Source organism: Linepithema humile, chromosome 6 (genome assembly GCF_040581485.1).
Source record: "Linepithema humile isolate Giens D197 chromosome 6, Lhum_UNIL_v1.0, whole genome shotgun sequence".
Taxonomy (NCBI): Eukaryota; Metazoa; Arthropoda; class Insecta; order Hymenoptera; family Formicidae; genus Linepithema; species Linepithema humile.
Window position 1 is genome coordinate 18,984,454 of NC_090133.1, and position 24,417 is coordinate 19,008,870.

Consider the following 24,417-nt stretch of genomic DNA (forward strand, 5'->3'; position numbering starts at 1 on the left):
ATCACAGTTACCTTATGTGCAATATATATATATATATATATATATATATATATATATATATAAAAGCGTCGCAGATTCATTAAATTTATTTTAACGATCACTTCTTGATTCTTGACCATCATGAATTTTCATTATTATATATAATATATAGATTAATCTGTTTTTTGCCTTGAATGCATAAAGATAAAATATTTAGATAAATGAGTAAGATGAGTTAAAATCATTAGGATGTTATTCAGGGAGAATATCAATTATAACTAAATTTTTTTCGGAGAAGAAAATGGCTGACGCTCTAAATCAAAGGTCTTGTAACTTGGTTGAAGTTTGCAATTACTTCATGAGAATGTGTTTTATTTGTCAAATGGTCGCATAATGCGTTATATTTGCGTTTTCGACGTGTATCATGCAGGAAAATTATAAATGATTACGATTGCTATATTTTTTCACAATAGTGCAACTTATAAAAAACTTTACTTTTATCATTATTCATTATGACGGATGATACATCAAGCGAAAGTATCTTCGATCAATTAAGTAATCGATTGCAGTAAATTTATATATGTTTTAATGTCGAACAGTTGTGACGCGAAATGATCAGAGTTTTATTAATTAGTCACTACATATTAGATTCTATTTTACATTATTATTTATTTATCTCAATGTAATTTCAATAATTTTTTGTATATTTTTATGAAAATTGATTAATTAGTTATTTTGTGTTTTTTTAAACTTGTAATTATTGTATAGTGCACTCAGGGCTGGAATGGGTTTCTGAACGCCTTACAAAAGCTTGTCCTCCCAAAAAGAAAAAGAGATGTACAGAGCACAAGAAAGTTGAAGAAGAAATCGATATTGGTCCACCTTGTACAGGACAACCATACATATCTCCTAGTCAAATTTGCCCTAAAATGGTCTCCTGTTATATAAAAATGCAGGTACAAAATCAAACGCATTAATATGTATATTTGTTTCTGGACGAATCAGAATTTTTTTTCAGGCGATTTATTTTTCAATCAGAATAAGATAATCTCAGTGGCCTTAACCTTACCATGTCAATACTAAATTCTATGAACATTTCTAGAAAAATATATATTTATTGCGATTAGATAACCAGCAAACATTTTAAAACATCAACTTATTTAACATAAAATATACATTTTCCACTGTCTTATGAAATGTTTAGGCATCTCTTATTTTATTCTTGCATCTAATTATTTAATAATTTTGAGGATCCTTATGCTCCTTGCTGTTGTGAGACAAAACCACAACCACCTCCGTGTCCTCCTAAATACCATCGTCGACAACTACGTGAATCAACCTGTGGTTGTGATCTTTGTAAAAAAGAGGGCATCAGAAGCAAGTGTTGCAGTTCAACCACAGCCTTTTATGATGCAACTATTGATCCAAAATATTTTAGAAGAGCATAAAATCTGTAAGTTTTTGTCAGCATGTTCAAATAGGTTGCATGCAAAAAGATATATAATTAGTAAATTTATATAGGAGAAAAAAAATTCCGAGAAAAATAATGGCGATCAATTATCATTGAAAGATTATATGGTTCTTAGTATTTTGTATTTATCTCTTTTAGTTATTTACAACTTTTAATTTATTTTGTTTCTGGATAAATCGGCATTTTTTTTTTGGTGATTTGTTTTTCAGTCCAAATAAGATGATCTCGGTTGCCTCAAAGTTATAAAGCTTTACTGATAAATTTACGTAACTGGTATTTTACCATTAAGAATATTTTACAACTATAACGATAAACAACGTTACATTCCTTTTAAGCATAGACATGGGACATATTTAAGAAATCTGAAAATAATATATATCGTATATAATATATCGTTAAACTCTGCTCTTTTTACAATCACAAATAGATTACGATAATACCAATATAAAAAATTATTTTACTTATCAACACTCTGATGAAATAATTAGTAGTCACATAATTATCTCATTTCACACACACAATAACAAAATATTTTTGATTAAAAATTTTAATGACTAAATATTTAAAGCCTAAATAAATAGATAAATAAATTTTTACAAATTTATATTTTATTTAAAATATTAAAAATAGTTACATTAAAAAAATTTAATTAAACTAGAAACCTTATTCTCTTATGTTTGTTTGTCATAGGAAATTTTGTGGAATCAACGTTATCATAACCACACAGATGTGTGGTTATTCGTGGAAGGTTAAATTTAGGTGTTCTGTTATCCTCTAGTGGGAATACGCTATACCAGTTAAGGAATAATCTTATCGACGGAAAGGCTCATTTTGATATCCATAATGCATTCGTGTCAGTTGTGTGCAAGACACGCCCGTTTCAACCCGTTTAGAGCGCAGAAAAAATTTGCTTTTCAGGTAAGCGCACAATATTTTAAATAAAAAGATCGTGCATCTTTTTCATTATGTGTGTCTTTTCACTGTTATTTTATGCATAATCAAACGATACATAATAAGGAGCTCAAACGTGATATTCGAGGGATCTATTGTAAGATATGATTGCGATATTTTAATATTGTAGATAAACTACATATTTTAGCTACAGTCAGTTAGTCAGTCAGTCATTCTGATATAATTATTTCAGAGTATTGTCAATTCATCATTAAGGAAGTCGGATTTTTTTAAATAATATAATAATTGCTTTCGTAAAAATCTCCAATTATGCATTATTACAATGAACAAAAATTTCCGATCGATGACGATCATACGGGAAGAGGGATTATGGTCATTATTTTCGGCTTTATCAATATTGATAGTTTTTTAGTTTCATAATGTGTATCGATATCAGCAATTGCAATTAAAAAATTTCGAGAGTGTATATCTTTTAAGATTGAGTAATTTGAGTTACTAAGCTTCTTATCATTGCGTGGATTTAAGTGTAGTAGAGCGCAAGTCGAGTTTATTTATTGATTACCGTAATGATATGTCATATTGTGACATAGATAAGCATACTGAGTTTAAAAGTCATGACTTTTTTTTTTAATGCCATATGTTTTATGAAGCAATCGTAAGAAAGTAAGAAAGAACGATTTTTCTTGAACTAAGTTTCAATATTAATCGCTTTCCTGTCAAATTACGGAATGTATATCTGCAAAAACCAAGAAAGTGGTTAAATAATTGTATTAATGACAACAATTTTTCAGTTTTTATATCGATATTTATTTCTACTTAGAAACAATTCTTCATTGAATTGATAAAAAACATATGAATTGACTAATAATAATAACTATTTATTATATTATTTCTTACAATTAAACGTCAAATTTTTTTAAATAATATAATAAATCAGTTATAATAGATTATTCTTATAAACAATAATCAAACTTAATTGTGTCATTAGAAAGTAGCTTGGAATTTTGCCAATCTTTTTCTAATTTTTCATAAATATTTATCTGATAACTCTAATTTAATGGAAATAAGATTATATGCAATGGCCGTGTCGCAATGTCACACAATTACTTTGTTATAATGTAACAAACTATTTTTGGATAAAGTATGACGAATGAATTGCCAACACATCACCTGTTGACGCGTTCAAACCTGCGCGTTTTCATTGCACTATCGATCTATGACTAGTACGACTCCTCGATTAGTCGAAACACGGTTGAGTCGAAAACAAAACTCGATGACACATAATATGGTGGATAAGTAAGTGCGAACTTGGGAGTGTTGAGCTATTTGAAGAAAAATTTATCAAATATATAAATTTGTTACGTTGAATTACTAAGTGTAGGTGTGGATAAACTCCGGAAGTTACTGAGCTATCCCATAAGTGTGGATTCACAAACATTCATCGTTCAGGTAACTTGATATATGAATTTGTATGTCAATTGTAGAGTGATACAATGCATACCGGCTGTTTTCGTGAATTTGGTCGCATGAGTCATATGTAATTACACTCATCGACGTCGACTTATTATAGTTTGGTGACGTCAACGTTTAGACATATGTGATATGTGTGACACCCACCGATTCTCTAGAATAAAATAATTAAAATATAACAATTCAAATATAATTAAATAACCTTGATGCATTGAATTGTCAGCTGATTTCCATATGGAAATATTTCTGATATCGATTATTAAAGTAGTTTTATCTAATAATTATTAAGATAATTGTCATTGGATGAATACTTCTAAAATACTTCTAAAATACTTCTAAAATTGAAATATAAATAAATAAATTTTTTGCATTGTTGGATTAATCAAATCGTTCGTTTTTACGTGAACGGTAATTTTTGGAATTTTTCAAACAGCTGTGTATTTAACATTTTTAGCAGTAGCACATGGAAGACCGGCTACTCATATGTTCATATATGGATGACCTTGAGATAAATGTAGAGAATATCATATAATAATAAGTGTGCAATAAGCGCAAATTTTTTACAAACAATTACAAAGTAGTTTTGTTCATTTCGAAAATTTATTAAAAATCGAATTTTTCATAAAGAAAACATCTATTTAAAAAGCTAGAAATTTTGAAATACTAAAGATACATTTATAATAAATAAATTAAATACTTTTAAAGATAAAAATAGGTTGATTTTTAAAAATAATCGATTGTTTATTACCATACTTATTTGTTTTATCATTATAAGATTGTCTAAAAATTTCTGTGTACGTCATAGCCATCTTCTCGCACGCACGCTAATTCAAAGAATTTCGGGAAAACCGATTATCTACGTAACGATCAATTTTTCTTACCTTCAGGATGTTGGAATTTAATGGTAATTTTGTAGTAGATAGATAAAAACAACTTATTCTGCATAATCTCATAAACTTGAACTGGCTTTTATGACGTTAATCTGCAAGAAGGAATGCAAGGTTTACACATTTCTTTTACGAATAATCACGTTCATTGAACTGATTACTACTATTTATGCTATGAAAATTTAACTTGTAGCAAACAAATGTGTCTTGTTGTTTTCAATCTTTTACAACAAGTGTAAAATTCTATCTCATCACTTGTTTTAATTAATTTCTCATTTAAAAAATTGTGAGCTTTAAACTTAATTTAAATATATGTGTCATATATTTATTTTGATAAATAAAATTGTCGAAATATTTGAAATAAATACTTAATAGGAAATGCTGAAAGAAATATAAATTTTTCAAAAGATTGAAATCAATCTACATTATTTCGAGGAAGTAATATTTACTAGAAACTGAACTGTTCATAAGATTTGAATTTATTTATCAAAAGATGTCCAAAGAATGCTCGATTTTGTTTCATCCGCTCTTATGCAGTCAGGTCTTATCGCGAAGCTATATTAACAGGTTATAACGCCTATTCAGGATAATCTCGTAGAATAACCGGTTTTGCCACGTAGTGTATCGTCAGACGACTTTTTCCTGCTAGATTTTGTAAAAAGAAATATATCTTTGAACGGCAATGAATAAACTTATTATTAGCTATATTGCAAAGTGTTATGTGAGATTTCAACGTCTATAGAAGTATATGCTAAATGTTAAATGCTAATATATATATTTGTATGCTCAGTGTGCTCCAAAATAGCAGTCCAAAGATGATTTATTGTGGTATTTCATAATTGAAATAAATTTTTTTTTTTTTTTTATTTTTAACAGTGAGTGATGCGGTGGGAATGCGTTGATTTATTAATGTCACATTTAATAATTGCAAATTTTACGCAATTATTATATAACAAAAATTACACATTTGATATTCTAACAATCTTATACCTAAAATTTCAGAAGAGAATGACGAAGTTGACACACACAAAGTACACACAGGTTAATACGCATTTGTTGTCAAGCGCACCTACGCAAATGTTTGCGTGATTACGTATGTAAATTAAAGTGGAAAGTGTCAGTACGCTTATGAATTTAACCTTGCACTTGGAAACTGGTTTCATGGAACAGGTTTCCTACCTTGGTAGAGTAAGAGTTTAAGCTCTTTGGTTATTAAGATCCTCCTATAAATGAATTTACTTCTGAGAAGATATATAACAATACACAGTCAAAGAGTTTTCATATTGTAAATTCAAGACTACGATAGCTGAGAGATAAAAAGGAAACGGTACGAGAAGATATGAAACCGGTAATGTGTATTAAAAGTATGAATCGAAAAATCATAGTTCATCTCGATTTTCAATTTCTGATGCTTTAATTTTGCGAAAATGATTTTCACATTTTGATTTGCAGAAAAAAGAAAGTAAGAAATAGACAAATTATTATAAGATTATATCGGATTCGATTTCTAATTGGAAGACGTCTCGATCGTGATTCAAATCGACGATCGACGCGAGAGATCGACAGTCGGCTTTTCGCGAATGAACGGAATGGGGGAAGCAATGATATTTGTCGATTTTCATAGTATTCATGTGTTTACAATTTGGGCCGACTTGCGTGCGGGTTTCTCAGAGTCGCGATTGATTAAGAAGTCACGGCGAAGCGAACCGTTCGAACGCGCGTTTCAACACGATTGGTCGTGATCGTTTACGTCGGTGGCGAGGTTTTCCTGAGGGGGTACCAACGACCGCTATTTTACATTCGCTCGCCGGCTAATCCATCGCAGTACGCGTTCAACGCTTGAAGGAAGCATCTCTGGCAGACAAGATGTGCACACGTGAGTAGATCTATAAATCAATAGCGACATGAGTTGTTATCGGATCGGTTCTTATTGCCCCGCGCGTTTTACTTTTTGTAAATACAACCGATATCGGATACTAATAAAATCGATCGTTCTTCAGTGGATATTGAAACTTGCGAAATAGTAATTGAAATCGATATAATCTTAGATTCTGAAATTGTACAAACAGTTAAAATGATCTTTTCACATTTATTCGTATAATTAATAATTAGTTCTTGAATTTGCGTCTAATCTTGAATATTATAATAGAAATTGCACATTTAGCTTCTTAAATTTTTTGTGTAAAAATATTGCAGAATATTTTTAAGAAATTACAAGTTAGAATTGTTAATTACATATCGTAATTGTATGTATAATGCTTTTTAGGCATGCATATGAAGGTAATGTAATTAATGTTTTTATAAAACTCCTAAAACTGGTTGTTTTATAGAATACAATACTGAGGAGTCTGTAAAATTGCCAGAAATTTTATAAAATTGTCTCGAATTAATCACATTCGAAAACGTTTTATGTTCATATAACATCTAGTTGTTTTTCAAGCAAATAATACAGCTAACTGTCTATTGCCTCACGCGACTTTCAAATTATATATTGATTTTATTTTTGTTTTATTTGTATTTGTCTTTAAGGTTACAGTGTGAAAACATTTCTAGGTTTCGTGTCTTAGAAATACAGAGATTCAGCATTTATATTATTTAATTTCTATGTATCGATTGCTTCTTAAGTCTAACAAATAATTTTAACAAGAGAGGATTGATTAAAAAACTGTTGTGCAAAAATGCACATGCTTCATCAAACCATTTTTAATTCTACATCTCAAATGTTTCCTCAAGTTTTTCATGATAAATCTAATTTCCTGTGTATATGATAGGTACTGAATTATATAATGTTCTTTTTCTAAGAATTAAAATGTTTCACACACAAAAGAAGTCCTAAGGATAAAAAATCATAAACATGATAAAGGAAAACTCGAGATAAAACAAGTCGCGAAGAAAAATTCAGAGAAAATTGATAAAATAAAATGAGCAAAATAGAATTTCTTCTTTTTAAACTTCTTGATTTCTTTAGTGTTGACATGATCAAATCAGTCAATATCACTTTCGAGCGGCGATAACCCCGCACGCGCTGTTATTCGTCTCGCCGAATTCCCTCTGAACTCGACGATGACGACGTTTTATCGATGCGCACCGAATTGTCGAACCGGCGATAATGTAACCGGCGAGTCGTAAGTTCTTCGAGATAGTCGTTCCAAGGTAATCCACATCGACGAGCTGGATACCGTTCTTGTTTGATGTGACTCATTTCGCGTTGCAAGGCGTGAACTTTTCTTTCATTATAAGTTGATTAGTATCGTTACTTCTATTGGCTAGACGTAATATGCATTCTACTACGATCGACAGTGCAAATTTATGCTGTATTATAAAATATTTATGTTGAATGATTTTTATCAATGAAAAGAGGAAGAAACAAAAATAGGAAAAGATTGTATAGATTTCGCGTAGTTTAATGGGATAAATTGTATTTTCCAAAGTTTTTAGTTTATGATTTTATAAAATAGTTTTATCCAAATTAAATGTTGTAGGAATAAATCTAAGAACAACATTGATTTTTTATTTTTAAATTTACTAGCCATTGCATAAATGAAGGTTTAATTTTACAAAATTTAGTAAGTTAGTAAAAATACTTTAATTTTTGCGCACATTAATTAAAAACTGCGTATTATGATTTTTGTATGAGTTTTAGTTCAATATTTTACTCAATTTATCTCATCAATTTAAATATTTTATACGTCATCTTTTTTCCAGCTTAATTGTAGAAATAAAATAATCATCGAGCCTTTCATATCTGCAAATTTGTAATATGCATACGCGATTACATGACTTAATGAGTATACTGCTTAATTTTATTTTATAATTTACTTTATTAACACTAACATAAGTAGTTTGTTGTAAAATCCCTCTAACGTAATCTCTATCGTAAACTAAGCTTACGCGGAGTCAAGAAAAGAAAAAAAATTCGAACAAAAAAAACTTGCATTTTCGCACGATTTTCTGTTTAATAAGACATAATTATACTATTGTTTTCTGCACACATACATTGTGCATTGATTGATCAATTACGTCTTGATTATTCCGTTGATGTTTCTGTCATAAATATTAATAAAATAAGATTTTTTCTCATTTCCTTTATAAATAAGAAAGTTCTTATCGAGAAAGCATTACACATTGAGTAAAATTGCTCATAAATTTATTATATTCATTTCTTGTTCGTCTCATATATTCAATTGTCATAAACGGAGAAATTTTTATATAAAAAATTATGATATGGCAGAGAAAAACATAGCATCAATTTTTATAATTCTTTCATGATCTGTGGCTACTACTGTGCATAGTAATTTTTCATATAAAATTTTCTCCGTGTACGTAATTGAACGTACACATAACGAGACTATTTTGATGGGTTTTTCCCAATGAGGCAGCAGCTTCAATGGCGTTGATTCCGTGATGTTTTCATTCGCAATCCTTACTTTATCGTTAAATACTGCGAAATCTCATCGCATATTTATATCGTTTAATTCTTGTATTAAACAATTCTGAAAATTCCACTATTATGTGTATATTTGCGACGAATATTTTTTGCAATGCATTATCGAAATTTCTTTCTTTAAAAAATTTAATTCTGACAAATTTGATAATCAAATCTGAAAGGGTTATGTGTGACGATATTAAAAATAAAAAAAAGATAGAAAAATTAAAATCATTATGTTTAAATTAATATTACTTAACAATTAAATATTTTTAGACTGTTTTCTTTCTCGAAATTTTTCTTTCTCTGCTCGATTTTACGTCATATTTTTATCTTTCAATATTTTGTAGAAACAACTTTCATGATAAAAGTGATAGTTTGATGTAATTTAATTGCTGCCATAACTATCATGCGCTATCATGCGCAATTTCTCAGTAATTAAAGATATCGCTGCACAAAACGATAAATAGATTGTACGTAATATTTGTTACATGATTTTTCCCGCTTGTGTCACAACATATAATGCAAACTGTATATTTTATATTCTTCTTCCAAAGTTGTTACGCAACAGTATAATTACGTGTACTGAAATTCTCAGGTTCATTATCCTTTCTTTCAATGACAAATGCAGAAGGTCAAACTGTAAATGGTGATTTTTTTCAATACTGAAGTGCATTCTTTTGTTGAACTAAGAAAAGCTGAGAAGACTAAGAAGTTTCGGTTAATTATGCCTCGTGAAACGTAAACAGATAACGAAGTCATATTATTTTATTAAAATTTAAAACATTACAGATACATAAATAATAATGACATCTAATACGTACCGCAGAAAAAATGAAATTATATCATTTTTTGAGTAAGTTTTATATATACAAATATTTTTTAGAGCAAACTTTGAGAATTTTTTTTATTTCAGCTTTTAAAAAATTAATTTTAAGTTTTAACAAGGAACGTTTAAGTCTGAGAAGTATGAGAAAAGAAAGTAAGATAAATGATTGATGAGCAAAGAAAGATGATGACCCTCGAATATCGTGTAAATGACCTGCTGATATTACGATTATTGCCAGATTATATAATTGTTAAACGTTTGCCCTCTATAATTTTAAAGGCTAATTTGATAAAGTTTATACTTTGAAGTGTGAAGCAATACTTTTTATTATCACTTCGTTGTATATAATTCTGTTTATCATTGCTCTTATATCTGCTCTTTCTTGACCGATTTCGTAATTAATTTTCAATTTATTTTATTGCATCTTCACTCGTGATTATTCGGTTGTCGGAACTCAAAATATCGACAATAAACAAAAGAAAAAAACGATGTTTTATCTGAACTCGCAGTATGTTTAGCTTATTCGCATAATTTACATAACCGATCAGTCATACCGTTAAAAGTTCAGATATGTGGTCTGTTGAAAACTGATTTATGCCATGCAATTAAGACTAATAACAGTCAACGATGTTTGGCATGAATTGTGAATTTGTATACTTGTAGACTGATTATTATTTACATAATGATTTACATGAAAAATTTTTTCAGGGAATTACAAGTTTTAATTACATTCTTATTATTAATGTTATTTTAAACTCTTCAAAAAAAGCCAAAGTCAGAACAAAAAAATAGAATTAATTATTAGATTTATTTCTATTAAATAAAATAGCGATAAATTGTGTTTGTGAATATTTATAATAATACTTTAACACATGTTAGCAACACCATGTGTTGTATAACTGGTTGTTTTTTGCAATTAAATTATTAATTTTTTTTTTTATATAAGCAAAAGGAGTTTGACGTATATGTGAGAACATTGAATATGATTCATATCGAATCAGACATGATTTATTATATCAAGAATCTAACAATGTCCGTCGCGAACAATCGTCCTATTTATACTGTTCTTAAGCATCTGCGTTGCTTAATGATCATAAGTACGAATAATTACTAGTTATTATTTTGTTTCTACTAGTTATTTTCTGATTTCCACGTGTGATTCATCGCGAGAATTACCTGACTAAAGTCTCAAGATAGTGAAAAACAATAAAATTAATTAACGCAGGAAAACCGGTAAAGAAAATAGCTAAATATATTTATGACTGAAAAATGTACAAAAAAAAGCTGGTATGAATTTTGTTACACAATATTTTATTTAATGTAATAATTAGTTTAATTAAATATTTTTAATAATGCAATCAAATTGGGTGACTTGTTTTATATAATAAAATATTTTTATGTATAAAAATAATTATAAATTTTTTTTAAGATTTAAATTTTATCGTCACAAGCTTTTGAATTAATTTATCTATAGATAACCTAGTTCATAAAATATCGCTTTTTATTAGTTTCATGAAAACGAAACGCTGTTATTGTTATTTGTATCGTTCTAATCTTCATATGGCGATCCTTAAAAAATCTTTATATCTCGTATCAGTCTATCATATAGACATGTTTGCATTAATGTGTGCATACAAGATTTGTGATAGTAGTAGTTTCGTGTTCACCTTGGACGACATACCCGACACTTCGATTTGTATACGATCTTCATTCGCAAGTGTTCAATTTTGGACAGAGATTCTACAATTGAAAATGGTGTTTGCGTTAAATTTTAACACAGTTTATCGTTATATTGATATATCGAGTCGCAGCGTTATCTTCTTTTAAAAGCGATCGTATAAGGAACTGCAAAAAGATTTAAATTTGTTCTATGATTAATTTTATAAAATTAATATATTGATAAAATTAATACTGTATTGAGATTATATCGCGATGAATTTTCTATTAATTCTTTTTTTCTTTTTACTGTTACAGTACAAAGAAGTTTTTTGGCACTTTGCCTAATTGCATCAGCTATGGCCTCACCAACTGGATCTAATTTGGCCCTTCAGGCTGTTAGTCAAGGCAATAATTTGTTCGCCCACAACTTTGTCAAGGTACGTAGTAGATTTAGATACTCCTCAATCTCTTTTGAAAAAATTCTCTTTATCATAGAATTAAACGTGGGTTTATAATAAACAATCGTATTTTATTTTTAGACTATTTCGAAGGATCAGACAGGTAATCTGATATGCTCTCCTCTGAGTGCCAACATTGCTTTGAGCATGGCCGCTGTCGGTGCCGCTGGAACTACCGAGGCGCAGTTCAAAGATGTTCTGAAACTTCCGAATGATAAGGCGCAAACTTTAAGCGGTTACCAGAATCTTATTGAAATCTTGAATGTAACTATTAAATTGCATTATAGAACATAATTATAATTATTCACATTATTTCAAGCCACACTTCTCAATATACTTTTAATTCTCGAATAGTATTAATTGAAATGGCACATATTATCTTTGCAGAATGTTGAGAACGTTACCTTGAAGCTCGCCAATAAATTGTTTGTCGCTGAGAAGTTCCCAGTGAAACCCGAATACAAGCAGAATCTTGTTTCACATTATCATTCTGACATCGACTCGGTAGACTTTAGTCAAAGTGCAAATGCTGCAAACACCATCAATACCTGGTGCAAAGAAAAGACTAACAATCGCATCGACAGTATCGTTCAGGCCGGTAAGAAGCAGTTTACATGTTTTATATTTATCGATAATTCGAATAATAATTCTAACCACCGAAAACGTGACTGTTAACGTAATGTTATCTTCTCTTTTGTACGTAATAATATAATATTAAATAACATGGAAGCAAAATAACTTACAGTTTTATATTAGACATACAATACAAATTACATAAAATACAATTAACTATTTTGCAATCGAAGAGAAAATGCAAAGAATCAGATTTATTAGATTTTTCTGATTTTGAACAATACTCATAGTGACTTATATCATTAACTTATAGCTGATTTGGATCCTGGTACCGCACTAGTGTTAGCCAACGCAGTGTACTTCAAGGGAAAATGGGCCAACGAGTTCGATCCTAAAGACACTACCGACCGTCCATTTCACATTGACAGCACTAAATCGAAATCGGTGCCGACTATGTACAGAAAGGGCAATTACAAATTCGTGGAATTACCAGAATACGAGGTTAAATGCATCGAGCTGCCATACGCGGTAATGTTTCTTTTATAAATTTTGGAAATTTTTTAAATCTCAAAAAATTTTTTACATGTCTAAGATTTTGTTGCTGTTTACTGTAAGTGCTCATTTTCGACGCTTTCACAAATATTCACGGATTTGTTATTGTTGCAGAACAAAGATATCAGCATGGTGATTATATTGCCCAATAAAATCGATGGTCTGAGCGCATTGACCGATAAACTTGAGGAAGTTACCACACAATGCTCCGTTCGTCTTACTCAAACATATGAGCGTGAAGTTAAGGTGTATTTACCTAAGTTTAAAACCGAGACTAAATTGGATCTAGGAAATACTTTGTCTGAAAAGGTATGTCGAAATATTTTTAGATATAACTGAACGATAATTGATGGTATTATATCTGACACGCTAAATAATTTTTTACAGATGGGTCTTACTCAGCCGTTCACCAATAGCGCCGATTTCAGTGGTATCTCAGATATTCCTTTGAAGATTGACAAAGTTGTGCAGAAGGCTTTCATCGAGGTTAACGAGGAAGGTAGTGAAGCTGCCGCCGTCACCGGTAAGTACACTTTGCTACAGTTTTTGCATTTTTCTCGTTTATAGCCGAAGACAGGCGAAGTATTATCTTGGTCTTTCAAAGTGACAAATAATTTTTAATTAGGAAAAATGACAGGCGATTTAAATGATTTTTTCAAGCAAGTATCTTGGATTTTTTATCATACTTTATCATTTTGCCTACGTACTTTATTTTGCATTAGAGTCTTTTATGTAATTTTATAATTTTTATTAATATGGAATTTATTTTTTATAATTTTGAGAAAACTATAATACAATAATTTAAGAATATTATTTTTAATCAAAATAGAGCGCAAGAATAATAAAAATAATACGAGTAATAAATATATAAAGCAATAATAATTTCTTGTTAAAAAAGCCAGATAGTATTTCGCCCATTTTTATTATTGGGTTATATCGAGATTCTGTTTTGCTTCTGAGAAACTCTGAGAAATTGTTTGCGGAGATAATTCGATAATGCCTATGCATGTGTTGATGTTGTATTGATGTTATATTGATGTTAGCATTGCACCATTCTAAATTTCCTCGCTCTCAGAGTTTCTGCGACACGGATGCATACTTTGTACGCTATCGTGATTTTAAGCTGACAATGAGTGTGATAGCTAAATGTTACTCATTTACTTTTTACGTCGATGAATCTGCTATGCACAGTATACTTTTCACTGTCTTCTGTTTTTCAATCTTTGCCTTTGTTATTATCTTTATCAATACGCTATTGCAATGCTTATTACCACAGCAACGCTTAACCACACCGCTTTGCATCTTGTTTGTGCACCTATTACTCACTTTGCATCTTGTTTGTGCACCTATTACTCACTTTGCATCAATTGATATTGTTATTACAATAATATATAGCACAAAAATTGCATTGGCATTTATATAATCTATTTTTTTATTTTTATGATAAACGAAAAATCTTGAATGATTGAACGAAAATTTTATAATAATTGACACATTTTGGTCTCGTGATTATCAACGCTCAATGAGCAACGAATCTTTCATGTAATTAACATGAAAATATGACGAATGCACAGCGTGTGTTCGTATTATAAATATCTGTCTTGTGGGAAAATTGTATAAAACCGATTGGAAACTTTAAATAACTAAAATTCAAATTAAAAAAATTTTTTAATTTGAAATTTTTATCTAAATTGGACCTTATTATCTCTTGCGATTTATTTCTGAAAAAGAAACGCAAATGATTGGATGTTGAAGTAGCAGAAGCTCCAAACTTTTGGACGCGAAATCACGTCCAAGTGAAATTTACCAAATTTTTAGGCAACCAACATTGAACTACTTTTACTAATTGTAAAATTAATCGTTGCGAAATCATGCGTTTCGCAATTACAACACGAATTACAATATGATCGCAATATTACGCGAATATGAAATGAACACAAAATTTACTGTGAGTAATAAATCCTGTCTAATCATCTATCAGTAGATTACACCATTCCACTCTAACCGTAGCAACAACTCGGACTAATAAATTCTAGGAAAAAGAGAGAGGAAAAGATGGCGAAAAGTCTTACGGAAAAATCTCAATATTTTCGTAAAACTTTTTCTGAAAATCAACTTTGTCCTAAACGGCCCTCATCCCACCGCATTTCATGTGCCATAAGAACAAAGCAATCGTGTTTTCCTCTGGTTTCAAAATGCTATTTTTTATACAATTGTATGAAGAAATTGGCAAAAAATATGGGTTTGATAAATCTGCAGATTAGATACAAAAAATTAAAATACAAATTAATAGATTAAAATTTAAAAACTTTCTAAAAAATGTAAATGGTATAAAGATAAAACGTATAAAAAGCGAGCAGCTCACTTTATCAATTTCGTAGTATTATGCATACAACGATATTTTTCCTTTCTTTTTCCTATATTTTCGAATCTAACTACACAGAATCTGTTCACTCTGATCAAGTTCCTCGCATGGATAATAAATTTAATCAATAGTATCGCAGTAATGTATTTCATCTGAGCATTTCACATATGTGCGCTCTGGTCGCATAGCTCGGCAAGTTTTTTGATAGAAACAGATAATTGATGCAAGGAATGATCTTCTGACAGGTATCTCTGTCAGACCTCTTTCGAGCGTTTGGAAACCGCCGGAGCCTATTATACTTCAGGTCGATCATCCTTTCCTGGCGATCGTTAAACACCGCAACGTTGCGTTGTTCCTAGTGAAGATCCTGTGGTAGTGCATATTTATACTTTTTGCTGAAAAAAAGTAACGATACTCTTATATGTATTATCGCCGTTATTTGACGATCTTTTTTAATTATTTATGTACTTTTATAACTCGCATACTCGGCGGCTCTCTTCTCAGAAAAAGATTCTGATATGTGATTACTAAAAGAGAGAGAGAGAGAGAGGGAGCTATAATGAATAAAATATATACATTTCGTATAAAATGTTATTGTGATGCTATATCATGATAAGTAAAACTAGGTGATATTATATAATTTTTTAAATTTTTAGTTATTTAAATTATAATGGATTGTGCATTGGCTTTGAATTAAGGATCGAGAAGATGCAATTTTTACCACACATTAAAGTATGATTGATATTAAGAAAATACTTTTTGTTTAATTATATTATGTATATTTAATGAGTTTTTCTGCTACACATGGATGACCATTTTTAACGAACTTCACAAATAGAAAATAGAAAATTTATATTTTAATTGTCCAGTTTTATATTTACTTTTGCTTTTCTATTTTATATATATATATAACTTTATTCAGTTTTTAATTAATTTTTTATTTCTACTGATTTTTTTAGTTTTATTTGTTAAATTTTTTAGCGCGACGTGTCCATCTGAGAATTCGAAGTGCATTTAAATTGGTTCAAAAGGTATTAATTTTTTTAGTAACACAAAATTTGATATTTGTTTTCTGTTATAGTTGCAATATAATTAATCTGAAATAGCATGACAAAAATATTAATATTGATAATGTTTTATATGGAGAAGGGGATACGCACAATATTAATTTTTTATAAATATGATTATAAATTTCTTCGAAAATGACGGATTAAAGCTGCAAGCAAACGTGTTGTCTCGAACCTATCTAAAGGTACTTCGACGCTTTCTGGTCGCTTCTTCGAACTTTTGTCGTAAAAAATTTACATAATGGACTTTGACGTTTTTCTGGTAGGCATCAGCAGCCGAAGATTTCTACCTGATTTCGTGAACTTCGAAGTGAACAGGCCATTTTCATTCGCAGTGCAAGTTTCGAACAATCTTGAACTGTTCGGAGGCCACGTGCATGATCCGAGAAGTTAACGAGACCTATCGCATATGTGAATACATCAAAATACAATGCGGTAGCAGCTAAGCAATCTGTAAGACATGCCTATTAATCTGCTTACCCCCTTTTTTCTCTTTCTTTTCTTCGCTCAATCATGATCATTTACTTTCGATCGCTACGTAGTGTAATTCTTCCACATCTCGCAAGCAATTGATTATTTCTCAAACTCTCATGGTGATAGGTGGTCACTTTATTGAGATACTTATTCATCCAATGACAGAATTCTTACGAGCATAAAAATTCGACGGAAACGTTGAAACGTTCTTAAAAAAATATATTTTCGCAGTGGAGCTGATCAAGTTTCGTAGTGGAGCATGCAAAGCGTACATTCGTGACGTACATTGTCGAGAAAGGAACGATTTCCTCGAGTATCATTGATAATAACGTCTGATTGTTGATATTTTGTTCGCAGCTCTTTTATCCTTGCTACTTAGTGGACATCGGGCTCCAACATCGCTAGAGTTCAAAATAGACCGACCGTTTTATTATTACATTCGTTATAAAGAAGAGACATCGTTCGTATCTTTGTTCGAGGGTCACGTGATCGCGCCAAGAGTGCAGTAGATATTACATAAACAGTTTTTAATCTATTTAAAAATTTAATGTTTAACGCACAAATTCATAAAAAGTTCTTGTTTCTATCATTCTCGTGTGATCTCATCAATATAAATTTTTTACATTTAATATAATCTTGATATCTATAACATTTCTCATTCTATTTTCTAACAACATGCATCTATTCATTGGCGATTAACATACACGTGTATTTAAGTTTTGAATCATTAGTTATACAGGATGCTCGATTCAATCTGTCCACGCTAATATCTCGGAAACATATAGAATTATACAAAAAATAAAAGCCTCTTTAATTAAATTACTTAAAGATGATTTTCTGTGTGATAATATCATACCCTCCTCCAAGTTTGAGGGCGGAAGCGAGATCACTTTTCTCAAATGGAAACTCTCGACAAAAAGAACACCAATCGATAGGTTTCGAAAAGACGAATCCAATGACCTATGATTTTATGGATTTGTCTTGAATATTACAACAATTAATTTTTTGTTTGCTCAATCCGCGCCAATATCTGTGTCTGCGTATTTATTCGCGTTTGTGTGCTTTGGCGGTTTTTATTTAAAAAATGTAATCTCCCCTTTTCTCCTCAAAATCTAGTGAGGGAGAGTATGATATCATCATGCAGAAAATTGTCTTCAAGTAATTCCATTGAAGGGGTTTTTTTTTTTTTTATTTTTGGTCTAAGTCTACACGTTTCCGAGTGTATCATGGACAGATTGAATGGAGCATCCTGTATATCTAGCTAATTACAAAATTATATATTATACAGTAGAATAATTTGTGAGAGATCAAGACATATTAAATGCGAAGCGGCAACAAAGCATACATTCGTGAAAGAACGATCAAACGAATGGATAATAAGCGATCTCATGTATTTTGTTCACAGTTGTCGAAATTGCTGTTGAATCACTGATAGAAATCGCAGAACCATTAATCTTTGACGCAAATCGACCGTTTTATTTTCATATTCGTTATAACGAGGGAACTTCATTCGTATCTTTGTTTGAGGGTCGTATGAATATACCAGAATTATAATAGATGGCATTGTCGATCTGATAATTTAGGGGCCGCATTATAGCGTTTGTGAACAAATTTATAAAAAGTCTGCAACATTGACAAGATATACAATTTTGTCACAACTCTTATATTAGCTGGACGTTTTTCTTGCGATTTAAAACTTTCCAAATTTTCCGAGATTTGCTGTAAGAAATCATACAGATTGTAATATCCGTGTAATTGCAATATGTGTAGCGCTTCTTATTTATTTATAAAATGCATACACGTGTTATGTATTTTATACTCCAAATTATCTTCACTTTTATAATTAATGTCAATCATTTGACAGAATAATTGATAAAATATTAAAATTATGCAGTCCTTTCGAAGCTGCAAATTTGGCAAAGCATATCTTTGCGGCATGAATAAAAGAAGCTCCGAATAATCAAGCGAATATACAACAAAATATATTATGAGCAATCTTTTATTCTTGTTCACAGGTGAATTTGTGTTCCTAATAGGATACTTAGAAAACTGGGAAGAATTATTTAATATAAATAAACCGTTTTATTATTATATTCGTTACGACAAATCGTTTTTATCCTTGCTTGAGGGTTGCGTGATTGTACCAGAATTTAACTAGATATCATCGTCGATCTAAAAATTTATAAAGTCTATTGACAAATTATATTATTTTATCATAATTTTTAGCTGGGCGTTTTTAACACTTATTTTATCTAAAATTTTTCTTTAAATTTGCTACAGGAAATCATAGGGATTGTAATATCTGTGATAATTGTAGCACTTCTTATTTGTTTTTCAAACACTATTTTATATTCTAAATCATTATTTATCTTCAAAATTGAGTCAATTTTTTGACAGAATAATTGAACAATAAGTTAAAGTTATGTAATTATTTTGAAACAGCAAATTCGACAAAACTTCGTGGCATGGATGAAAGCAGTTTTGAATAATAAAACGACTATGTAAGAAGCAATTTCTTATATAACGAAATATTTTGTTTACAGTTGTAATTGCAGTTAAAAAATCAGGACAAAGCTGGAAGGAACCCTTAGTATTCGACATAAATCGATCATTCTATTATTATATTCGTTATAACAACAACAAATCGTTCATATCTTTGTTTGAGGGTCGTGTGAGTGAGTCAGAATTGTAAGATAACACCGATGATGTAAAAATTTATAAAAAGTTTATAATATATAAAAAGAAGTCTATATTATTTCGAAGCAGCAAGTTCGACAAAGCATACTTTTGTAGCACGGATAAAAGCAACTCCTCCGAGTAATGATCTAATATATAACGAGCAATCTCTTATATTCTGTTCACAGTTGTGATTGCAGTTGACAGAATCTGGCTAAAACCCGTAGTATTCGACGCAAACCTACCGTTCTACTATCATATTCGTTACAATAACAGTAAATCATTCATATCTTTGTTTGAAGGTCGCATAAACTTGACAGACGTGTAATAGATATTCTCTCATGAAGCATGGTTTCAAAATTTTGTGATTGCATTATAATAATTATGTGAGGAAATCCATGAAAAGCTTTCAGCAAAAGCTATTTATTTTTATCATGATTCTCGTTTCAGCTGAACATATCTTTAACATTTGCTTAATCTGATCGTGATAACATGATTTTAGGATTGCAATTTGGCAATTTTTCATGTAAAAAAGCCATAATTTGTGTAATCTTTTGTGATGCTTTTTATTTGTTTGTCAAATATCATGCATTATTTCTCGAATAATATGCATGTTTATGTATCTATGTTATGAACCAACTTTTATACAGCCAGATGTGTGACAACATTCGGCACAATAATTAATGAGAGATTGAAATGTTCAATTCGAAGCAGCTAGTTCGACAGAGTATACATCGTTCGTAACGTCAGCGAAACAGTCTTGATCATTCGAACACATAACGAACGACTTTTTATGTTCTGTTTTCAGTAGGAGTTATTGCGGTTGCCAGTATATCAATCAGCTATTCGTTCGACGTAGATCGCCCGTTTTATTATCAAATCCGTCACCAGCCGTCGAATGTATCTTTGTTTGAGGGCCACGTTAATGCGCCAGAAGTGTATTAAATCGTTTAATATGAAAATATCCTCAGAGAGTACGTCGTATATAAATCTTAAATGTAAGTTTACTACAAATGAATCCACGAGATTGAGAGACAGGTTAATGTTTGTTCTCGAACAGGGGTGATTATTTGATTGATATGAAATTAAAAATTTCAATAGTATTGTAATAGCGTGCAATTTTTAATTTCTTCAACATATAACTTTCCACTTACTTAACATCTACTGTACTTCAAGTTTCACAGCAATTGGCATTGGCATAAAATTGGGTGTGTAAAAATTCGCATGATCAATTGAAAACGGCGCGAACAAAGTGTACATTTGTGCTACGCGCAAGCTAAAGGATTCCATCGACAAACAAATATATCAGCTAATGATTTGTATTGTATTTGCAGTCTTGCAAGCTGTGGTTGTTAGTTTGCAGATAAGACCAGATCCAGTGTTTGACATAAACCGATCATTCTATTATCAGATCAAACACAATTCGCAAAATGTGGCTTTATTCGACGGCCACGTACGAGTAATCTAAGCACTGCATTAAGCAGAGGCTCGATACTGTTTGTGTGTAAAACATATAAAACGCACGAACCAGATTTCATCTTTATACTCGCACATATATACACATACATATATAAGATATACATGTTTATATATAAGACTGCGCATCAATATAATATTTTTAATTTAGTTATTATTATTTGATAGTGGTTTTGTAATAGTAGCCAATGTTTTTCGCAATAAACACGACTTATTGTCTGCAATATGAAATCTTCGACGTAACGATGGCATTTCATCACATAGCAAACAGTGAACAGTGAAGCATAAATAGTCAACGTTGCATTTCATTCGTTTGTAGTCGTACATTAGAATGTTCATGCTATTTTACTAGCTGACTGACTTTTAATTAATTTCTTCTTTGATGATTGGTTGATCGATAGATCGACAGAACATATTTTTATATTTTCATGATTCAGGCCTGTTATTTTTGACAGAGTTTAATAATACGACATCGCAGTCTGGATCTGCGATTTTTTCTTTTTCTGTCTTCTCTCTATCTCCTTTTTTTTATTTTTTTCTTCTTTACATTCTTTCAGAAATGAGGATTATGGCAAGAATAATGAATGACAATGAGATAGTTTGCAATCAACCATTTGTCACTATTATATCGTATAAAAATACTAATCTATTCTTAACTGTCGTAAGAGATCCGCTTATTAATTTGACAGACCAAATTTAGATAAGTATGGTATGTATGTGTTTATTGAGAAATAATTAGAAATTATCATTAGATAATTATCACGAAGAGTGATAATAAACTGTTATCGCCCCTTCAGTTATCGAAATTTGTGACGGATTTGATTAATAAGCACGTTACGGCAAAATTATCTTTATAGCTCTGTCGGATTAGAAAAAATGCCTTAGGAAAAATTTAATGAATAAATATACAAATAAATTTAAAAAAAAGCAAATACAATAAATAAATAGGGGTAATACTTAAATAGGGGTACGTTGAAGGATAGACAACATTCTAGCGAGCTTTACAGCAAATAAATGTTGTGATTAAAATATGTAATCAATTTTCAAATATAAACAAAACTAATTACAAATATATGTAATTAATATCAAGGCGTTTGATTAATATTCAGTATCTACTTTTTTTTAGCACCCTATTTAATGTTGAAGATGATGCCGCGAAGGTTTACTTTCAGGATCAACAAACCTTTCTACTTTACTATTAAGTACCGTAGCCTTTCAATCATCAACGGACGTGTCTCATACATAAAATCAAAGAGAAAATTAAAGAGAAAATCTAGTTTTCTTCCCTACATATTATATTTCTATTAGTGACAAGTGACATCATCAGCGAATGAATTATATATTATGCAATATATTTTTTAGCTTAAAATTAATTTGTTTGCCAGAGATGCATTGAAAACAACAAACATTAATTTGTTATTTTTTAAATTAATTAATGACTACAATAATTTGGAATTTAATTGAATTTGTTAATGCTTTTATATATTTAAATATATTTATTAATGAAAAATTAATTCGACTTATGTTTCTAATGAATTTTCAGTGTCAAAAATTGATTTTGTATTAATAATGTTACATTTATATAATTTCAATAATGTGATTTCGTCTATTAACAGCATGGTGGTGATAACTACATTTGACTTATGTGTTGTCAATGAAATGTGTTGTCAATCTGGATTGTTAGGGAAATGTTATAATGCACACAATATCCAATTCCTCTACATGACAATACATCCTTACTTCTCGTACTGTTTAATACAATTGGAAAAGCTACATGTCAGTTTCAAACATATAGAAAAATATTGTAGGGGTCTAACATATGATTCTATAACAACAAGAAAACTAACGGAAAAAAGGACTGTAAGAACCAAAACGAGTGTCGAAGTGTGAAAAATTTATTACAAATCAATACAGAGACCTGTATCTGTCTGTATTTGTATCATTATTTTGTATTGATTTGTAATAAATTGTTCCCCATGGTTTGATTTTTGTAGCCCTTTTTTTGTTAGTTTTGTCGTAAGTTTCTTCAGTTTTCTGGTCTTCTATAATTGTTGGCTAAGATTCTTTTTCTTATAGGAGTAGAACATAATCTTTATCACAATCTTTCAACTCTTTGTTGCTTGACAGTGAGAATTTTACGATGCGATAGAAAGCTGGCATCGATTGTGCTATATAATGCTTAATAAAAAAGCTTCGGGCGGGAAAGTATCTCCAAGTCGACACGTTCGTATAATTTGGTCTTGATTTTTTTTAGACGTAATATTCTTACTAGGATTACCAGCTCCTCCACGTATGCCTCTAGTTTTCAACGCGGACAGACCGTTCCACTACACCATTAAACACAACGTAGCGCCGGTTTTCGTCGGACTTGTCGTTAAACCTTCAACGGGTCCTTAATATTTTTCGAGATACATTATAATATGATATGATTCTTGAAATCGCATAGATTTGAACCAATTGACTGTCACTCTGGCTAATCAAATATTACGTGCTAACTGTTATAACAAAGTGTTTAATTTTTTTCATATATTAAATGATTGTATTAAGAAAATGTGGGAATAAATAATAATTTTTTTCTGCTAATTGTACTTAACCATTACTTTTGCTTAGACTATGTTTTAATTTCTTTTTTCAATGTGTTTTTTTCTGTTATATAGATATTGTTCGATTTTCTGATTTCTAAGATTAATAAAGCATTAATTAAGCATATATAAGATCTCGCATCATAATTTTTTAGTTCAATTATGTATTTGATGTTTTCCATCATGTCATCCATAGATTATTTAGACGCTTGCTTTTTATAAATGTGCTTTTGCTCTAAGTGATTTTTTATATTTTTTACGATTTTTTTTTTACCTATTACTTATATTTGCTCTTATTAAATACAGTGGACGTACCAGAACTATTACGTGCTTTTGAAACTTTGACGCTAAAATTATTTAATTTTTAATATTGAATACTTGATTAGCGAAGCAATTTTTACTTATCTTAGCATATGTTTCAATATCTGTATTTGAGAAGAAACTAATGATTTTGAACATCTAATAGATATACAGAATTGGCACGATATATTTATTTTTTGGGAGAAAAGTATCGGTGATTTTTGCGATAATCGCAAATCTGGTACTATCACGATGTACAGT

At 30.2% G+C, this 24,417-nt stretch overlaps 1 protein-coding gene and 1 long non-coding RNA gene across 24 annotated transcripts in view; both read left to right on the forward strand.

The window, feature by feature from the left end:
- The first annotated feature begins 59 nt into the window (after positions 1-59).
- LOC105678763 (uncharacterized) lies at positions 60-811 on the forward strand. Its single transcript, XR_010890678.1, has 2 exons — positions 60-303; positions 748-811. It is a non-coding gene; the product is annotated as an uncharacterized lncRNA (long non-coding RNA).
- Positions 812-2,346: 1,535 nt separating this feature from the next.
- Positions 2,347-24,417, forward strand: part of LOC105678761 (serine protease inhibitor 3/4) — a 30,534-nt gene continuing 8,463 nt past the window's right edge. For 8 of the 23 annotated variants that reach the window (XM_012378358.2, XM_012378356.2, XM_067356910.1 and 5 more), the window contains exons 1-7: positions 6,435-6,595; positions 11,949-12,070; positions 12,173-12,355; positions 12,479-12,689; positions 12,978-13,192; positions 13,331-13,525; positions 13,604-13,739. In XM_012378358.2, the coding sequence (XP_012233781.1) occupies positions 6,586-6,595; positions 11,949-12,070; positions 12,173-12,355; positions 12,479-12,689; positions 12,978-13,192; positions 13,331-13,525; positions 13,604-13,739 (1,072 nt within the window). In that variant the 5' untranslated portion in view covers positions 6,435-6,585. Of the gene's footprint in view, positions 2,369-3,658; positions 3,812-6,434; positions 6,596-11,948; positions 12,071-12,172; positions 12,356-12,478; positions 12,690-12,977; positions 13,193-13,330; positions 13,526-13,603; positions 13,740-15,826; positions 16,443-17,479; positions 19,635-19,665; positions 19,878-19,986; positions 20,587-20,606; positions 20,908-21,132; positions 21,506-21,831; positions 22,364-22,400; positions 22,789-23,528; positions 23,858-24,417 lie in introns of those variants that run through there. The other 15 variants (XR_010890673.1, XR_010890672.1, XM_067356909.1 and 12 more) reach the window with 15 other exon arrangements.